This window comes from Notolepis coatsorum, assembly GCF_963971535.1.
Source record: "Notolepis coatsorum genome assembly, chromosome: 3".
Classification (NCBI taxonomy): Eukaryota; Metazoa; Chordata; class Actinopteri; order Aulopiformes; family Paralepididae; genus Notolepis; species Notolepis coatsorum.
The window spans coordinates 32,114,556-32,132,662 of record NC_140167.1 but is presented as its reverse complement, the minus strand read 5'-3'; the positions used below and the strand labels follow the sequence as shown (position 1 = coordinate 32,132,662).

Genomic DNA, 18,107 nt, shown 5'->3' with positions numbered 1-18,107 from the left:
TCGTTAGATTGGACATTTGAAAACGGTCTCGAATGGCCAAAATGCTCTGGAGATTATAGCCTGCTAACGTTACCAGGTAAACTTTTCTTTTCACCAGTTAACCCGATAGGCGTGCTGATCAGCAGTAATGCAACGTCATGATTGTCGATTGATGGGATAAATCGGTAAATAGACAGATTTGTTTATGTAGGCTATATTAAGCAACACAAATGATGAAAGATAGTGACAAAAACAATGGATGCAATGTCATGGGTCATGAAAATACAAATTAAGCAAGCTCTATACATTACGAAGTAAACGAAATAAAATACGAAATGAACGGAATACTAATGGTGAAAAATACTGTTATGTCTATGGCTCATTTCGGGTTTATTTCCCCCCTTCCTGATATCTGCCAACAGCGCTGTCAGGTGCAGACTGCTCCATGAGCCAACTGCGCTGGAGCAGATCAGGAGAAAACTGCACACATATGGGCGTGTCTGCTCTAGTATCTCATCTGCGCAATGTCCTTTGTGGATAGCCAGTGTGTTACACATGGACCATATGTAGGGGGGTGGAGGAGGTGTACAGGCCACTGACCAGGTCCTCTGTGGTGACTGGTTGCCCGCTGCGGCTGGTTGCCACCACCATCTTGGCCAGGCGCTGCCGCATGTCCTTCAGGCTGCTGGTGAGGGCCAGGACCGCCATAATTTCACTGGCCACTGTGATCTCAAACTGGGCCTGAGAGGGGGTGTTACACATCGATATTAACATGGTAGACTTGAGACTCAAGTACATTCATTCAACAGTGAGCTGGATAAAGAATTGAAACGGTCCTTCAACTGAATAACTAAACTAACTTCACCTACCTCTCTAGTGTGTCCCTTCTCGGTCGGCGCCTGGCCAACTGTGATCTTCCTCAGGAAGCGGTCGTTCGTGTCCAGCACTGGAATGAAGCACAGAGACATACATTTCACCATGGCTACATACTGCGTGATGTTAACATCTAGCGATGTGTTATAGATCTACTGAAGTAAATAATACATTACACACACAGGACTGGGTTCATAGTGGGGTACCTCTATGCCAGGTGACGGCGGCAGGGTCGATGTCGAGGCGGGCGAAGCGGGTTATCTCCTCCTCGGTCAGTGTGGCGGGGTCCGTCTTCGCAATGCCCAGTTTCTACACATCATTACAGGAGAGAAAACAGACTCTCTAGCAAGGAAACCCTGAACAGATGATCTGCCCCGTGTGGCTGAACGAGACGAAATAGAATGTAAAGAGTTCTTTAAGAGCCGTTTTTGTTTACTTTCAATCGGTTGACCTGGATGGGGGAGAACTGCCTCTGGCCTCCACTGAGCGGGACCAGTCGATTGTACAGAGCCTGCGGGCAGAGACGGAGAAAGACACAAGTCACAATCCACCACCTGACTGGAGCGGTGAAATCTGGGCGATGGCGTTTTGGAGACAGGGGGAAGCGTTATGGACCTTGTCAGTCTGAGTGGCCTCGTGGAACATGCGGGCGTCGACGGCGGCGGCCACCAGGTTGTTGGCAGCTGTGATGGCGTGGATGTCCCCGGTGAGATGGAGGTTAAACTGGAACGACAACAGATCCATTAGGGATATGAGAGAAGCCCGTTTGTATTGATTGCTAAACCAAGTCCCCGGCGGTGAAACCTTTCCTCACCGTGTGTTTTGATTAATTGAGTTTGAGTAATGGTTTCATACCAGGTTGTATTTACACTAGCATTGCTAAAAAATGCTAATGAGAGGCTCAGAATCAGAATCGCATTTATTCGCAAATGTACATAGATGACACAAGGTATGTAAATACACACCAGACTGTTATATGCACGCCAGCGCATGGACATACGACAACTCCCATTCGGACAGGACAACACACAGGCTTATATACAGACTATAGCTATAGCATAATATGTAGCATATACAGATTAATACAATGCACAAGATTAAAAGTTGCACTTAAAAGAATTGCACTCAAATCATATACAGACTACACAGTATAATACAAGCACTTCTATCCCTTCTCTCCCTTTCCCCCCCGGTAGCTAGCTGACCTCCATCTCTACATCCCACCCCGGAGGCTGTGGTCCTCCAACTCTGGTCTCCTCTCCATCCCCACCACCAACCTCCCAGAGCATTCTCTGTTGCCACACCCACCCTCTGGAATTCCCTCCCTCCAACATCCGTAATGCTACATCCCTGGACTCATTAAAATCACAACTCAAATCTTACCTCTTCACCAACTTTATCAATGACTCTGCCTGACTTCCCCTCTTTTACCCAATTGTTCCTCCAATTTCCTTCCCCTTAGTTTGCCCCCCTCCTCTGTTAAGCGCTATATACATTTATGAAATTATTATTATTACAAGGACCATTTGCATGTTCTTGGTATCTAGGGAGGGACATATATGGACCTCAGGGAATGTATTCCCAGTGTAAGCAATATTGTGTCTGTTACTATGCTTGAGTAAATTGTAATGAACCAAAGTAGAATATAAATTATTATTAGTTATTATTTTTTCATCTTTGACAGTGAATAACACCATGCTAACATTGACCAAAAGTGAAGAATTCACTCATTCAGCACCTTCTTGAGATCAAGTTTACTAAAAAAAATCTATGCAAATGAACAAAGGGCAGATGATTTATATGGGTTTTTGTAGATACAGTACTGAATTTTGCCATCCGGACACATGCAATTTTAAATATGAATATAGGATATAGAATATCAGGCCTATAAATGACCTTATTATGGCCAAGTCATACATGGGCCAAATCTCCTCTTTCCAATGGCAGAGTTAAATGTGGATTTAATACCACCAGGCGCCCGTTACAGTGCAACAAAGACTGTGAATGAAATCTACTGTAAGTACAGTTACTTTTGTATAATGTCCATAGCGCCGCCATTTTTTAGACGTTCACAGAAAGGTAAAGAAACCATATATTTGTATATTATGACAATAACATTCAGGTTTGTTCGACCCATGAGATATAATCACGATTGTGGTGCACCGCATAGTGCCTCGCACACCTACGCGGCCGTCCCGGGTTCGCCTCCCGCTCCCGGTGATATTTGTTGCATGTCTTCCCCGCCTCTTCTCCCGTTCATCCTCTCCTCCTCTGTCGGTCATGTCTGACCATGAAAAGCAATAAATGCTAAAAATAAATATCTAAAAAAATAAATAAAATCATTGCTAAATGTAGTGCTGAAAATATACACTTTGACTGCTGTTCTGATAGGGTTAGGGTCTTTACTCTTGGCTACATTTGAAAAAGAAACACAACATTACGGGAGAACAACGGGAGCAATTAGGGGTATGTCATGTATGTCATATTTATGTTATGATGAATTGAAAATGGGGGACCCTGATGTAAACAAGACGAAAGTCTTTCTCTGGTCTGCATCCCCTTAACAATAGTGTGTATTGAGCTGTACTGTATTGTACCCATTCTGCAATCCGTTCATACAATTTTCAATCAATCAATCACTTAATACAGACTGTATTGATCCATTTGTGACGTGAAATAAATCTCGGTCCGATACCGCCGATTGGGCTTAAAAGGGGAAATATCATGCGGTTTTGTACAAATTCATTGAATCTGTGGAACATGTTTGTTCTGTTTTTTTTTGCAAGGAAACTACACTAAATCTAACTTTATTTAAAGAAACTAGACTAAATCGAACTGTATTTAAAGAAACTAGACCAAATCTAAACTTTATTTAAAAGAAACTAGACTAAATCTAACTTTATTTATTTTCCTTTCTTCCCTTGTGTTGAACACAGTGTTTTTGGTGGCAGTAGCAACACAACACTGCACCCCACACCAAAGAGTAAAAAACCTTTACAAACTGGTCAGTACATTAGGTAGGCACAGTAAATTGATTGATTAACACATTAGTTGCCATGGGTTATATCCATCAATATAGCCAGTCTGCCACCGTTGAAAGCCTATGGAGATGTTTACCTTCTTTGCAGAGCTATAACTTTTTTAATTTTATTGCTATATCTGCATTACTATGGCCCATTCAACATCGATTATCTATCGTTCCGGATGTGGGAATGTTATATTTTTTCATTCATACATTGTTGTGTTAATACCGTCTTGAATATAAGTATGTTTATAAGCTTTTCTGCTGTAATTCCAAAAACGCTAGTTATAGGCCCAAACGCATATGATAGATTATCGATTGCCGTTTCTTTCCTATACACGCTATATTAAAAAAATTCAAATGTATATGATCGGTATACATTATGCTTCATCATGCGTGGAGGAAAGGGGGGGCGGGGGTCGTCTATAATTCCTTTATCGTCAGTAACGGCTTTATGTAGTATGGGCTGATATATTGATCAGACTGTTTGAAAACAAAGAAACGCACAATCGGGCTGAAAATAACGTTACTGTCCTCTTACCGTTCGCCGATGAGACTGGAAGAAAAAGATCCCAATTATTTGACGCCGATCGCCTAGATCCATTTCCGGTTTGTATGGCGCAATAAACGCCAAAATCATATCGATTATTGCGTTATGGAAGCGATCCATATGCACGCCAGTGTTTGTCTGTAGTCCCGTAGTAAGATATTACTGCCGGAGGGATTTCCTCGACGCACCGATCACAACGTCCGGTTTTGAGAGTGTAACACGCCCGACCATCCACCAGGCGGCGGTATTGAGGCGTTGCAATCTCATTCAGGGTCCCGCTGCAGGGTCGGAGGTTCGCTGGATGAATTATGAATGCCATGGCGAAAAAAGTGAAATATTGATTTTAAAAACGGCTTACGCCGTTGTTGCCGTTCAGCGCATGGCGGCCAAAAACGGCGTAACTCGTTTATGGCGACCAATGTGTTAAAGCCAATTTATTGCTTGTGTCCCCCCTGTGACGTCACAACGAGCAATAATTCTGAACAGATGTTTTAGGTGTGAAGACTTCAAAACCCTGGTGGAATGGCAAAGAGTACCTCAATAACATGTCGGACCACATCCATACAAAGACTAGGCAACACCCACTTTACGTAATATGTCCCCTTTAAAAGAGAGCTTTGTGTGCTCATATAAACTAACAGTTTGGGAGTGAAAAGAGAGCAGCACAGCACCTCCTCCATGGGAATGACTTGGGAGTATCCGCCTCCTGCAGCACCGCCTGTATACGGAAAAGAAACGCCTTAGCACTGATATAATGCATATTAAATCATACATTTTTATTTCTTTTAACGATGCCTTAGCATTGATATATTGCATATTAAATCATTAAAATAAAGATTAAAAAAAAAGGATGCCTTAGCATCGATATATTACATATTAAATCATTTAAAAAAACTAAAAAGTATGCCTTAGCACTGATGTGGGGTGACAGTGGCTCGGGAGGTAGAGCAGTCGTCTGGTAATCCGGAGGTTCCCGATTCGATTCCCGGGCAGCGTGTCGAAATGTCCTTGAGCAAGACACTTAACCCCTAATTGCTCCCCATGAGCAGGTTGGCACCTTGCATGGTTGCCCCCGCCGTCGGGTGTGTGAACGTGTAAGTGAATGGGTAAAAATGTGAGGAACAAATTGTAAAGCGTTTTTGATATAAATGCAGCCATTTACCATTTCATATATATTACACATAATTAGAAAAACTGAAAAACTATGCCTTAGCATTGATATATTACAATACCATTTTACTGCAATACAGATTTTTGGAATGAGGTGAACAGACTGAAAACGTTATCGTATTAGATCAAACATATTATATATATATGTATTTTTTTATTTTTTATTATTGCAAATGGTAAATGGTGCATTTATATAGGGCTTTTAGCCAAAGCGCTTTACAATTTTGTTCCTCACATTCACCCATTCAGTCACACATTCACACACCGACGGCGAAGGCAACCATGCAAGGTGCCAACCTGCTCATCGGGAGCAATTAGGGGTAAAGTGTCTTGCTCAAGCACACATTGACACGCTGCCCGGGAGGAGTGGGAATCGAACCGGGAACCTTCCGACTACCAGACGACCACTCTACCTCCTGAGCCACTGTCACCCCAGATGTTAACAAAGTTTTCCATTGGGGACATAAATAATAGTTAATAATAATCAAGTTGTGGTCAGTGTGTGTTAAAGAGGCACTATGCAATTTGTTGTACAATATTTAATGTACAATTGGCCAGTTTGTGATGCACGCTAAATAATAAGATACGCTTTCATGTCAATTCTGTGAAAGAATACATACAAAATTCCTGCTTTTTGATTTTTTTCTTTTTCAGTTACAGATATCGAGATATATCATACGGTACCGTAATTCCTCTAATAGTAACCGGGTCTCAAATACAAGCCGGGTCTCTATTAATGGCCGGGTGCGCTCTTGAGCTAAGCAATTATAAGCCGGCCTCCTAATACAAGCCGGGTTACTAATATACTGAGCTGCATACTGAGCTAGTTACTTGATTTCACTTTGAAAACGTTGAAATGACCAGTGACCGGGCGGTTAGGTGGTCGAGCGGAGATTGCGTTCGTCACCAGCCCCGGAGCTGTGAGCTTGGTTCGCCTGTTCGAATCCAGCTCACAGCTCCGGGGTTGTCACCAGCTTGGCTGGCCGTCTGCACTGATACAATTGGCTGTATCAGAGGGTGGGAGAAGCTGGCGGGGTGGGTCCGGGTCGTTGTAAACAGCGACTCCTACAGTTCGGTCGGGGCGCCTGCTAAGCGCGGATTGGACGTGAGGGGGATAGTGTGGTCCTCCCACACGCTACGCCCTCTCAATGAGAATCCGCGCTGCCGGGTGAAAAGAAGCGGTGATTGGCTGGACGTGTGTCGGAGGAAGCACGTGGTAGCCTCCACTCTCCCAAATGATCTGACTGTGGGGGGTAAAGCGCAGCGACCAGGAAGGGACTGGGAATTGGCATACGACTAACATTGGGATGGGAGAAAATCGGAGGAAAATGGAGGGGGAAAAAGACAAATAAAAAAAAAAAAAAAAAGAAATGACCAGTGACCACCTGTAATTGCACTGTTTACTATTTCATACAGTACTTGGTTTCAATAAATGAACCCAGTACATTTTACTGGGTTCAAACTGACACAAAATGTTGATTTATTCATTATGATCCGTTTGAAAATTTGAAATATAGGCCTCCCTCTTATACAGGCCTCCTCCTAATACAAGCCTGGTACCCGCTACAGTTGAAACAAATACAAGCCGGGGTTACTATTAGAGGAATTACGGTAATTACATTTCTTGCAATATTATTGATTATCACAGATAACATGTATTGTGATATAATCGTTATCAAGGGCCAAATATCCATATCATCCCACCCATAATTAAGAGGGTTACATGTTTAATCCATTTAAAGAGAGTTACATCATCTTCTGTGCTGACCTTTGATGCCAAAAGTGGGTCCCTGGGAAGGCTGTCGGACGCAGGCAAAGACATTGAGCTTCATGTGGGCGCCCAGGGCCTGGACCAGGCCGATGGTGGTGGTGCTCTTGCCCTCCCCCAGTGGGGTGGGCGTGATGCTACAGACAAGGAGCAAAGCAACAGTTGTGATAGGAGGATCAAGAAAAGAGGGCAGGTTTGAGATAGGTCAATATCATCGACAACAGCACTTGTCACACTTGCTGCTCTAATACTGCATAACTGATTAATTTATGCAAATGTTTTATCAATTTAACTAATTTATAAAAAGATAACATGGAATCCACGACTATTAGTTCATTTAAAACAACGCATCTATAAGATTGTTGTAACTGAGGGGTACAATTCCCTGACTGTATTACTAGATATGATACTTACTACCACTACCTTTGTACTTAATATTCGGCCACCCAGTACACGGCATAAATATATTATCATGAACACTCTCACGTAGATGAAACGGATCCAACACAAATGTACGAATTAGAAACAGGTCTTTATTTCCTACACAGCGATGGTGTGTAGAATAAGCACTTAATCACTTAATTACATTTATGAATTGAAATAGTATGCACTTTTATGGCAAGGAGTATTCGTCGGTATATCAATAGAGAATGTCCAATCTCTGAAGGCGCAGGTGGTAAATATACGACCTGGAATAGTTAAGGAATAACAGCAATGATACTTTAATGATTATACTAGATACACTAGAGGGGGTTAATCCGGTCGCTTGTAAGCCGACAGGAGTAGGAGGGGGGGGGGGGTAGAATCCGGCTGCCTCGTCCGGCCAAGGGTATCCCAGGTGAACCCACTGTAGTGCCGTTCAATGCGCCGGCGATCCTTGGACCACAGATGAAAGCAGGTGGACTCTTTGTGGGCCGGCTCTCTCCGGTCCACGGGGGAGAGACGTGAAGCGACCTCGTCTTGCAGAGCGTCTCCTCACCTTGCGTCCTCTCCAGGGGGGGGGGGTTCCAACACACGGCAGTGTCGGGGGTCTTTATCCATGGAATAATCAAAGTATCCAAAGCATAATCCGTGCCTGGGAAGGCGGGCTGTCGTCGGTAGAATAATCCGGTATACAGGTCCACTCGCTCGTCGGCTCTGGGGCTCCTCGGGTGCAGCTTCACATAGGGTCAACCACCCTGGGTAAGCAGCCAGTTCTCTGCCCGAAACGATGGGGTACTGACTACGGTAGTATTCTCACCGCACGAAGCACTATATATTAACAGACTATTATTAGCTTAATAGACTACGTCCAACTCGACGATATAGTGCCAAATATGACTATTCAAATATTAATATACACGATGTCTCAATACCGATGGTAGGCGAACTTGGCCTTACTCCCACACGTGGCGTCGCGGGGAGGCTTTACGTCTGTGACTCTATTGGAGGGTAAGAAACTGGACTGAAAAGAAAGTCCTACTTTAGTAGCGCAGTATATATACGCACTATGAACAAATAGTCCCATTAGTGGTGCGGTAGCCAAATTCCTACGCGGAACTAGGACTTGTTCGTACAAGTCGAGCGGTACGTTTGAACTGGGTCTGAGGGGTATGGCAGCCTGGCACCAAGGTCTCGACCAATAGTAGAATGGAGACTATTATGGGATGTTCAGTAGGCTAGAATGGATATTCAATGCATATTGTACAAGGAATATACAAGGGATATCAGGGAATATTAGAGAATATACAAATACAATTAAATATATATATATAAATAAATATATATATTCGGTTTAATCTGGCCCTTCACAACAGCCACCCCCTGAATAGGTCCCAGACCTAATCAGTTAAACAGAGACAGATTAATCGCGTTGTCTATTTACACATAAGGGTTTGCTGTAGGGGTCAGTCAACTTCACAAAGTCATAGGGTTGTAGGGTCATGGTCATCATCGATTGTGTCTGGGAGTCGAGGCAGTTCTATGAGCCTTGCCACGGGACGGGTGTAAGTGCGACCCTGGACGAGCACTTCAGCTGCTCGGACCTTGCCGTCGGCACCGGTGATCACTTTGCTTACGCGGCCGGCCGGCCACCTAGCTCTGGGCAGTGATTGATCAATAATCATGACGACTGTTCCTTCTGTCAAATTGTCTCTCTCCTTTACCCACTTCTGGCGGGTCTGTAGAGACGGTAGGTAGTGTTTAATGTCATCCGGTAGATTGGGGGCTCTGCGTAGGCGACCACCCACTCTGATGAGGGTATGAGCGTCGCTCTCGGGGGCCAGATGAATTAATCTGCTGTCGGATGGGACGGGCTTTCCTCCCTGTAGACAGGCCAATTCATCGGGGAACGAGTCTCTCTGGGCTCGCTGCAGTAGAAGCAATTCTGCTTCCTCGTAGTTAGCTGCTGACATATCAGCGGGGGACTTGCACTCCGGGTGGTACCGCAGGAATGTTCTTTGTTGTGCACTCTCTATGGACGTGCAATCGTCTATGTTAGGGTCGGTGGAGGCTACGGTGCTCAATCCACAGAACACAGACTTCTTAATTTCCACCTCCTCTGGACTTGCTTCCCTCGGGATAGGCATGGGCCACTGTCCTTCCGGGAGTCTTAGGAATGCGGGGCCGTCACTGTAGACATTGCGACGGGTGAGGTCATCCAGGGGCATCCCCCGGGTGATGACGTCAGCTGGGTTCTGTTTTGTATCAACGTAGCGCCACTCTGTTTCTCCGGTTAACTCTTCGGTTAAGTCTTGAATCTCAGTGACTCTGACTCCCACGAAGACTTTGTACTTGCATGAGTCCGATTTGATCCAGGCGAGTACCGTCGTGGAATCTGACCACAGGATTGTTCTAGACACCGGTATGGTGAGCTCACGTTGGATGAGCGTGGCTAGGTGCGCTCCGGCTAGGGCTGCGCAGAGCTCTAGACGTGGGATAGATTGTTGCTTGCGTGGGGCTATTCTCGAGCGGGCGAGGACAAATGCTGTGTAGATCTCTCCCCCCTGGTCTTGGGCCCGCAAGTAGGCTACTGATCCGTATGCGACCTCTGAGGCGTCACTGAAGACGTGTAAGTCCATTTTACATGTCTCTGGCCTCACCGTGGGTGGGAAGTAGCTTCGGCGCATATTAACGCCTGGGAGTGAGTGGAGCTCCATCTCTCTCCAGGTGGATGCAAGGTGTGCGGGAATGGGGTCGTCCCAGCCCTGGTCCTTGTCCCACAATGCTCGTACAATCATTTTTGCCCTGGTGGTGTACGGTAGAATACATCCTAGCGGGTCATATTGTCGGGCGAGTGTTGTGTACACACTCCGTCTGGTGGTCGGCGCCGCCGCCGGCCTTCCCTGCTCCGTAGTCAGGGGCTTGTGTCTGTAGTGAAGCGAATCTGTTTTGAATCGCCACACCAATCCCAGGGTCATCTCCTGGGCTTCTCCCGGGATTGTAGCCATCCAGGTCTCGCTGCTGGCTGCCTTGTCCTCGGAGGAGAGGCTGCGCAGTACTTGCGGATCGCTGCTGGCCCACTGCCTGAGATCAAAGCCGCCTTTGATCAATGAGGCGCGGAGTTTAATCAGGAGAGCCTCGGCTTCTTCCTGGGTTGAAAGGCTTTGTAGACAGTTGTCTACGTAGAAGCTGTTCTTTACGCTGTGTCGGACCTCTTCGTCCGCTGCTGGGTCCTCTGCTACATGTTTCTGTAGTGCAAATGTCGCACAGCAGGGGCTGCACGTCGTTCCGAAGGGGAGGACTTCCCATTGGTAGATGGCTGGGTGCTCATCTCCTGGCTTCTCTCTCCATAGGAACCGTAACAGGGGCTTGTCCGCCTCTACTAATCTCACCTGCAGGAACATTCCTTTAATGTCCCCGCTGATGGCCACCTTTTCCTGGCGGAAGCGGAGTAGAACGCCGAGTAGGGAGGGGCCGAGTGTGGGACCGGGCAGTAACTCTTTATTCAGATTTTGGGATCCGATCTGGTAGCTGCAGTTAAATACTATGCGGTCTTTACCGTTGTGATGGACCTTGTGGTGGGGCACGTACCACGATTCAGTGGTCTGGTCAGCCTCTTTAATGTCCATCTTTGTGACGTGTCCCGCTGTGATGAGCTTCTCAATCTCAGCGCGGTATACACTCTCTTGGGCGGGGTTCTTGGCTAAGCGCCGCTCCGTGTTCAGCAGGTACCGTTCTGTGGCGTCTGTCTTGGCGTGGAAAGTAGGCATTCCTTCTCGCCGCAGGAGTGGCGTGGCGTATCTCAACACGCCGTTGACCGGGACTCTCCTGGTCCCTGTCTCGAGGAGGTGAATTGCGTAAATGTCATCTTTAGAGCGAATGTCTTTCTTTCCGTTCTTAAAGGGCATTTGTTCCAAGGTCCATAGCCGCTCTACGTGTTGCAGGAGTGCGGTTTCTCCCTCTGTGACTCGGGAGTGGAGACATCTAGTGGCTGTACTTCGGTTGAGAGATTTGGCGAGCGGGCCTTGGAGAGTCCATCCCAAACGGGTCTCGACTGCTGCAGGGCAGCCTCGGGGTCCGGTATGAACCCGGTCTATCGGGACAATGAGGTCTGCATGGTCGGAGCCTATCAACAGGGTCGGCATAGCATTGTCTATGAGCGGGATCGGTAACTTGCGCAGATGTGCATATTTCTCCATCAGCTTGGCGACGGGGTATGTGTACCGCGACAGTCCTATTTCTTGGCTGGTGAAAGCGTCTGCAATCTGGTACCGTCGCTCAGGCTGGCCGCTTGCTGCGATAGAGAATGAGACATTCTCGCCCTTTATCGTCTTCAAATCTCGTCTTATTGTCCGAATTGTCATTTGGGTTTCGCTTCCCCGCAGCCCTAGCTGGGCCGCAGCGGAGGCGAGCAGCAGGGTCTTCTCTGACCCGTCATCGAGGACGGCGTAAGTGTCCAGGACTTTATTCTGGTAGCTTAGTGTCACACGCACTACTTTTAGGAGTACTCGGGCTCCACTGCTGCTGGCGGGATCGATGTACATGACGCTCGCTTTGCTGCTGGATGGTGCGGGTGAAGGGCGCCGTCTGTTACTGTCGTGAAGTATGTCCAGATGGGCTCCATCGCACTTGGTGCACCCTTTCTTTAAGCGGCATTCGGCTGCCATGTGTGAGCGCGCACAGCGAAAACAGCGCTTGTTGGACTTTATCCATTGACTTGCTTCCTCCGCGTTCAGCTTGGGGAAGGAGTCACATTGCGCTAGCCAGTGTTCTTTCTCACAGTAGGGGCACACTATCTTCCACTTCTCCGTTCTGGAGGGGGTACTGTGGCTCCTGCTGCTCGGTACTGACTCCGATTGGTGCATCACAGTCACCGATCTTCTTCCATCATTTAGTCGTCTGGTTCCTTCTCTGGAGCCAGGGGTGCTCCGTCCGAATGTATCTAGCCGTAGGCTGCTGACTTCTCTCGCCAGGAAGTCTGCTAGATCGAGGAGGTTCGGTTCGGGGCCATTCGGGTCTCGGTGGTCTCTCTGTCGCCTAAAACGCTCCTGTCGAGCGGGCGGCAGCTTCTCCAAGATCCTTTCCACATTTGAGTTGGCGTAAAGTTCATGCCTCCCCTTCTCTCTCTGCGCTCCCAACATCCCTACCAGGGACTGCACTCTGATGGACAGGTCGTCCAGTGCTCGATTGTCTATTGCTGGGGGTAAGCGGTCGATGTGTCGGATCTCCTGGATCACGTAATCCCATATGCGCCCATACCTCTGGTCCAATGCTACCAGCGCTGCTGTGTATGGGGTGGTGGAAGTCGCGTAGGCGAGCGCTATATTATGTGCGCGGGGTACCTTTAAGTGCTTCAGTAGGATGGCGTATTTGTGGCGTTCATCCAATACATCCACCAACATGGTCTCCAGACACATGCGGAGTTCTGTATACTGGGCCCGGTTCTCTTGGGTGAAGTCGGGTACCATAGGCGTGCCAATGTATGACGCTGACTGTGGATACATAGGCGAGCGTTGGGGGAGAGGCCTCCTAGGCGAGTCTCCTCCCGCTCCTTGGTATGGGCTGGTACCGGCAGTGTACCATGGCCCGCTTGTCCAGGTGCTGTTCCTCGGTGCGGGTCGTGCGTCGTGCTCACCCGTGTATAGAGTCGGGGGTCTGTAGCGCAGCTCCGCGGGAGTATAGCCTGGGCTGTACCGGACCTCCTGGTCCGGTAGAGTACTGTGCTGTCGTCGGGCGTGGTTCTCCTCCTCTTCCTCTTCGTCTTCAGTTAGGTCATCCAGTGCTTGTAGTCTCTGGTTTAGCCTCTCCACAGGATATGCTGCTCCTTCCCGGTTGCTAGGTCTCGCTTGGACCGGTGGGGGGAGGTGGTCTGTGGGGGGGTATAGACCTCGTCTGTTGGTCAAGTTCAGGGTTGTTTACTCGGCTAGGGGATGCCGCCCTGGAGGTGTGTCTAGACGAGTTCCTGGAGCCTCTGGCGGAGGGAGAGGGTGTTGTCCGTCTGATCAGCTGTTCTATTAGGTGCGCTTGCTGTCTGTCGCGCTCTGCGTCCCGTAGAGCACCAGCAGCTGCTCGCTGGCTGTCTGCTCGGTCTCGGGCCACATTCTCTTCTCTCTGAATGCGTCTTATTTCTAGACGTATATGCTCTTCTTCGCTCCGCTGCTGGATCTGCAGTCGGTCGCGTTCAGCAGCGGCGTTCAGGCTGATGAGGAAGGCCTGCTGTAGGGTCCTCTCTGCCTCGCTGGGAGAAGGCGGTTGTATAGGGGAGCCTTCCCTCGGGGTACTCCTTGCGGAGCCTTGGAGCTCTATCTCCACGGTGCTCTCCCCGTCTTCTTCCGTGCCGAGTTCTCTCTCGGTAGCGTTGTATTCCTCCCGGGACTCATCGGGGACTACTTCTTCAGTACTGGCGGGGTGTGAAGTCATGTCTGGTTCCCACTGGTCCCCACCGTGAACTTGGTCAGTTACATTAGAACCCGTAGGGGCCTCTATGGTCGGGGTAGTCTGGGCGTTGGGGTTAGACATACTTTTACTTTCTAGTTTTACCGCGTTTACTGTTAGTAGAAGACTAGGTTGTTGACTGACAGCGTAAGCCTCTAAGTACTGAGGGAGCCGTCGTTCGGGCTGCGGGCGTTGGTTAGGAGGATCGTTTCGTGGAGTGTTCATCATAGGCCATTTCAATATTAATAACACTATATTAATATTACACTGATTACCCTCCGGCTCGAAGGACCAATTGTAACTGAGGGGTACAATTCCCTGACTGTATTACTAGATATGATACTTACTACCACTACCTTTGTACTTAATATTCGGCCACCCAGTACACGGCATAAATATATTATCATGAACACTCTCACGTAGATGAAACGGATCCAACACAAATGTACGAATTAGAAACAGGTCTTTATTTCCTACACAGCGATGGTGTGTAGAATAAGCACTTAATCACTTAATTACATTTATGAATTGAAATAGTATGCACTTTTATGGCAAGGAGTATTCGTCGGTATATCAATAGAGAATGTCCAATCTGCGCAGGTGGTAAATATACGACCTGGAATAGTTAAGGAATAACAGCAATGATACTTTAATGATTATACTAGATACACTAGAGGGGGTTAATCCGGTCGCTTGTAAGCCGACAGGAGTAGGAGGGGGGGGGGGGTAGAATCCGGCTGCCTCGTCCGGCCAAGGGTATCCCAGGTGAACCCACTGTAGTGCCGTTCAATGCGCCGGCGATCCTTGGACCACAGATGAAAGCAGGTGGACTCTTTGTGGGCCGGCTCTCTCCGGTCCACGGGGGAGAGACGTGAAGCGACCTCGTCTTGCAGAGCGTCTCCTCACCTTGCGTCCTCTCCAGGGGGGGGGGGTTCCAACACACGGCAGTGTCGGGGGTCTTTATCCATGGAATAATCAAAGTATCCAAAGCATAATCCGTGCCTGGGAAGGCGGGCTGTCGTCGGTAGAATAATCCGGTATACAGGTCCACTCGCTCGTCGGCTCTGGGGCTCCTCGGGTGCAGCTTCACATAGGGTCAACCACCCTGGGTAAGCAGCCAGTTCTCTGCCCGAAACGATGGGGTACTGACTACGGTAGTATTCTCACCGCACGAAGCACTATATAGACTATTATTAGCTTAATAGACTACGTCCAACTCGACGATATAGTGCCAAATATGACTATTCAAATATTAATATACACGATGTCTCAATACCGATGGTAGGCGAACTTGGCCTTACTCCCACACGTGGCGTCGCGGGGAGGCTTTACGTCTGTGACTCTATTGGAGGGTAAGAAACTGGACTGAAAAGAAAGTCCTACTTTAGTAGCGCAGTATATATACGCACTATGAACAAATAGTCCCATTAGTGGTGCGGTAGCCAAATTCCTACGCGGAACTAGGACTTGTTCGTACATGTCGAGCGGTACGTTTGAACTGGGTCTGAGGGGTATGGCAGCCTGGCACCAAGGTCTCGACCAATAGTAGAATGGAGACTATTATGGGATGTTCAGTAGGCTAGAATGGATATTCAATGCATATTGTACAAGGAATATACAAGGGATATCAGGGAATATTAGAGAATATACAAATACAATTAAATATATATATATAAATAAATATATATATTCGGTTTAATCTGGCCCTTCACAACAATTGTGTTTCCTACATGCAATCATGCAGAAGGAGCTATTTGACGCTATTAATGCTTACCAGAGACGTGTTTATTAACATTCATGGTTATAACAATATTCAGCATGGGGGGGGGGGAAGCATAACTAAAAACAGACTAAAAAAGACCAAACATACCCAGTGACCACTACGTATTTGCCGTCAGGCTGGGACTGCAGGCGTTTGATGATACTCAGCTGGACCTTGGCCTTGGTCACGCCGTAGAGCTCCACCTCGTCGGAAAGCAGACCCACCTCCCTGGCAAGACGGTCAATGGACTTGGGCACACAGGAGCGAGAGATCACTATGTCACTGTTGGGGAAAGCGCACGCACACACAAGCACACACACTTATTGAGAACAGGAGAGAGCAGCATGGCATGTTAAACCAGTCATTCTGCCGTCAGATTTATTACTGGAGACAGATATGATACCCGCCACTGCTTTTTCCTGTGATGCTTCCAACACCTGGCTCCAACTGACTCTGAAGCTGAAGGTTCTTCCTTCTTTTGCTGCATTTGATAAAAAGTATTATCTCTATATGTCGCGACAGTGGCTCGGGAGTTAGAGCAGTCGTCTGGTAATCCGGAGGTTCCCGGTTCGATTCCCACTCCTCTCGGGCAGCGTGTCGAAGTGTCCTTTGAGTAAGACACTTAACCCCCAACTGCTCCCGATGGGCACCTTGCATGGTTGCCTCCGCTGTCGGCGTGTGAATGTGTGAGTGAATGCGTCAAATGTGAGGAACAAATTGTAAAGCTTAGCTGATCTTTTGTGTTTATTCTTCTTATTTGTTGTGCTTATATGTATGGATTTGCTGATAAAGTGTATTTTCTTTGTAAGCTCGTCGTCACTATAAATGGGGGTAACCTCAGTCTCATGAGGTGAAAATAACACAATGGCCGCCAACAGTTTACTCGTTATTGGCCGCCAATCGAATAGCGCCAACAACGAGTTTACTCGTTTTTGGGATGGTTATATCGTTTATTCGCTATATCTATTCATAATTCCTAGCCGCAGCCTCTGGTATAGTCTTCAGACCTGGTCTGAGCTGGCAGACGGTCAACAACGCCTTCTACTGCCAGGCGGAGCTATTGCATCTCATTGAAAATGGGCTTGTGTCTTTTAGGAGGCGATCTGAGCCGGGCGGGCGGGGTTTAAATATTCAGGCGAGCCACTTCTATACAACGATGGCATCAGTAACTCCGCCCGCCCGCCCGTCATTGTGAAACGGTCGGTAGTGTGGTGCGGACCTCCACAAGCATTATTTGGAATTGCGATAAGATATTTGGATTATCTCTTTTGCATTACATCAGATACAAGGTAAGAACATCATATATGAATTTGATCGTTGATCTGACATTTATTTCTACCGCGATCTGTGTGTAGGTGTATGTGCTTATTACCGTTGGCTGCGGTGGGGGTGGGGCGCCCCGCTACGATGGTAATTTCATGTATGGACGAGGAGACATAATAGTGATAATCTAGCGTTGATTTCAGGATGATTAGATAATCAGCCGAAAAATTACAACGTGATGACTGGATTACAGTCAAATGCATTTTTCTCGCCTTTTCCTGGAATTACTGAAAAACACCCAAACCATACTCTATTCAAAACGGTATAAAACGGAAATGTACAAATGAAAAAACAATCTGTCTCGGCAATGTTGACTAGAAGCAGCTCACCGAGACCCGAAGGCGTTATTAGACCCATAGATATAATATAAGATATATTTTAAGCACTCGCAAATGCCACAGTCTAAAACTATATCCATTGAATAAAGACCTGGCAATGAATGGGGTATTAGCGCCCCCTACTGTGGAGGTCAATGTGTTAAGGTTTGAAATAAAATTTTATAAAATGTTACGCAAGTCTCCCAGCACCACATTCTGTGCCGCTTTCTACCATGAACAGCATCCCCTCCTCAGTACATCTACGGCTGAACTATTCAACGGACCCTGTGAGCCGTTAACAGAGAGCATGACTGTGAAGCAGGGGGAGGGATGATGAAGGACATGAAGAGGGGGGGGTCCAACCTTGGCACAGGCTTCTGGAGGTTGAGCTGGGTGTAGGACATGGTCCACTTCCCCGGCTGGTGGCTCTCCAGGAAACGCCCGGCACTGAGCACTGTGTTCTACATGTAAACAACATGTGTGTGTGT

The 18,107-nt window shown here is 47.5% G+C and overlaps 1 protein-coding gene across 3 annotated transcripts in view; it reads right to left on the bottom strand.

Moving 5' to 3' along the window:
* mthfd1b (methylenetetrahydrofolate dehydrogenase (NADP+ dependent) 1b) overlaps nt 1-18,107 on the bottom strand; it is a 60,749-nt gene that overhangs the window by 15,039 nt on the left and 27,603 nt on the right. For all 3 annotated transcript variants that reach the window (XR_014619483.1, XR_014619484.1, XM_084310117.1), the window contains 9 exons: nt 17,983-18,080; nt 16,088-16,261; nt 7,363-7,499; nt 5,096-5,142; nt 1,468-1,575; nt 1,289-1,363; nt 1,059-1,161; nt 849-925; nt 580-720 (listed from right to left, as the gene is read on the bottom strand). Coding sequence is in view for 1 of the 3 variants with exons in the window: in XM_084310117.1 (XP_084166243.1) it covers nt 580-720; nt 849-925; nt 1,059-1,161; nt 1,289-1,363; nt 1,468-1,575; nt 5,096-5,142; nt 7,363-7,499; nt 16,088-16,261; nt 17,983-18,080 (960 nt within the window). In the remaining 2 variants the exon portion in view is untranslated. The remainder of the gene's footprint in view (nt 1-579; nt 721-848; nt 926-1,058; nt 1,162-1,288; nt 1,364-1,467; nt 1,576-5,095; nt 5,143-7,362; nt 7,500-16,087; nt 16,262-17,982; nt 18,081-18,107) is intronic.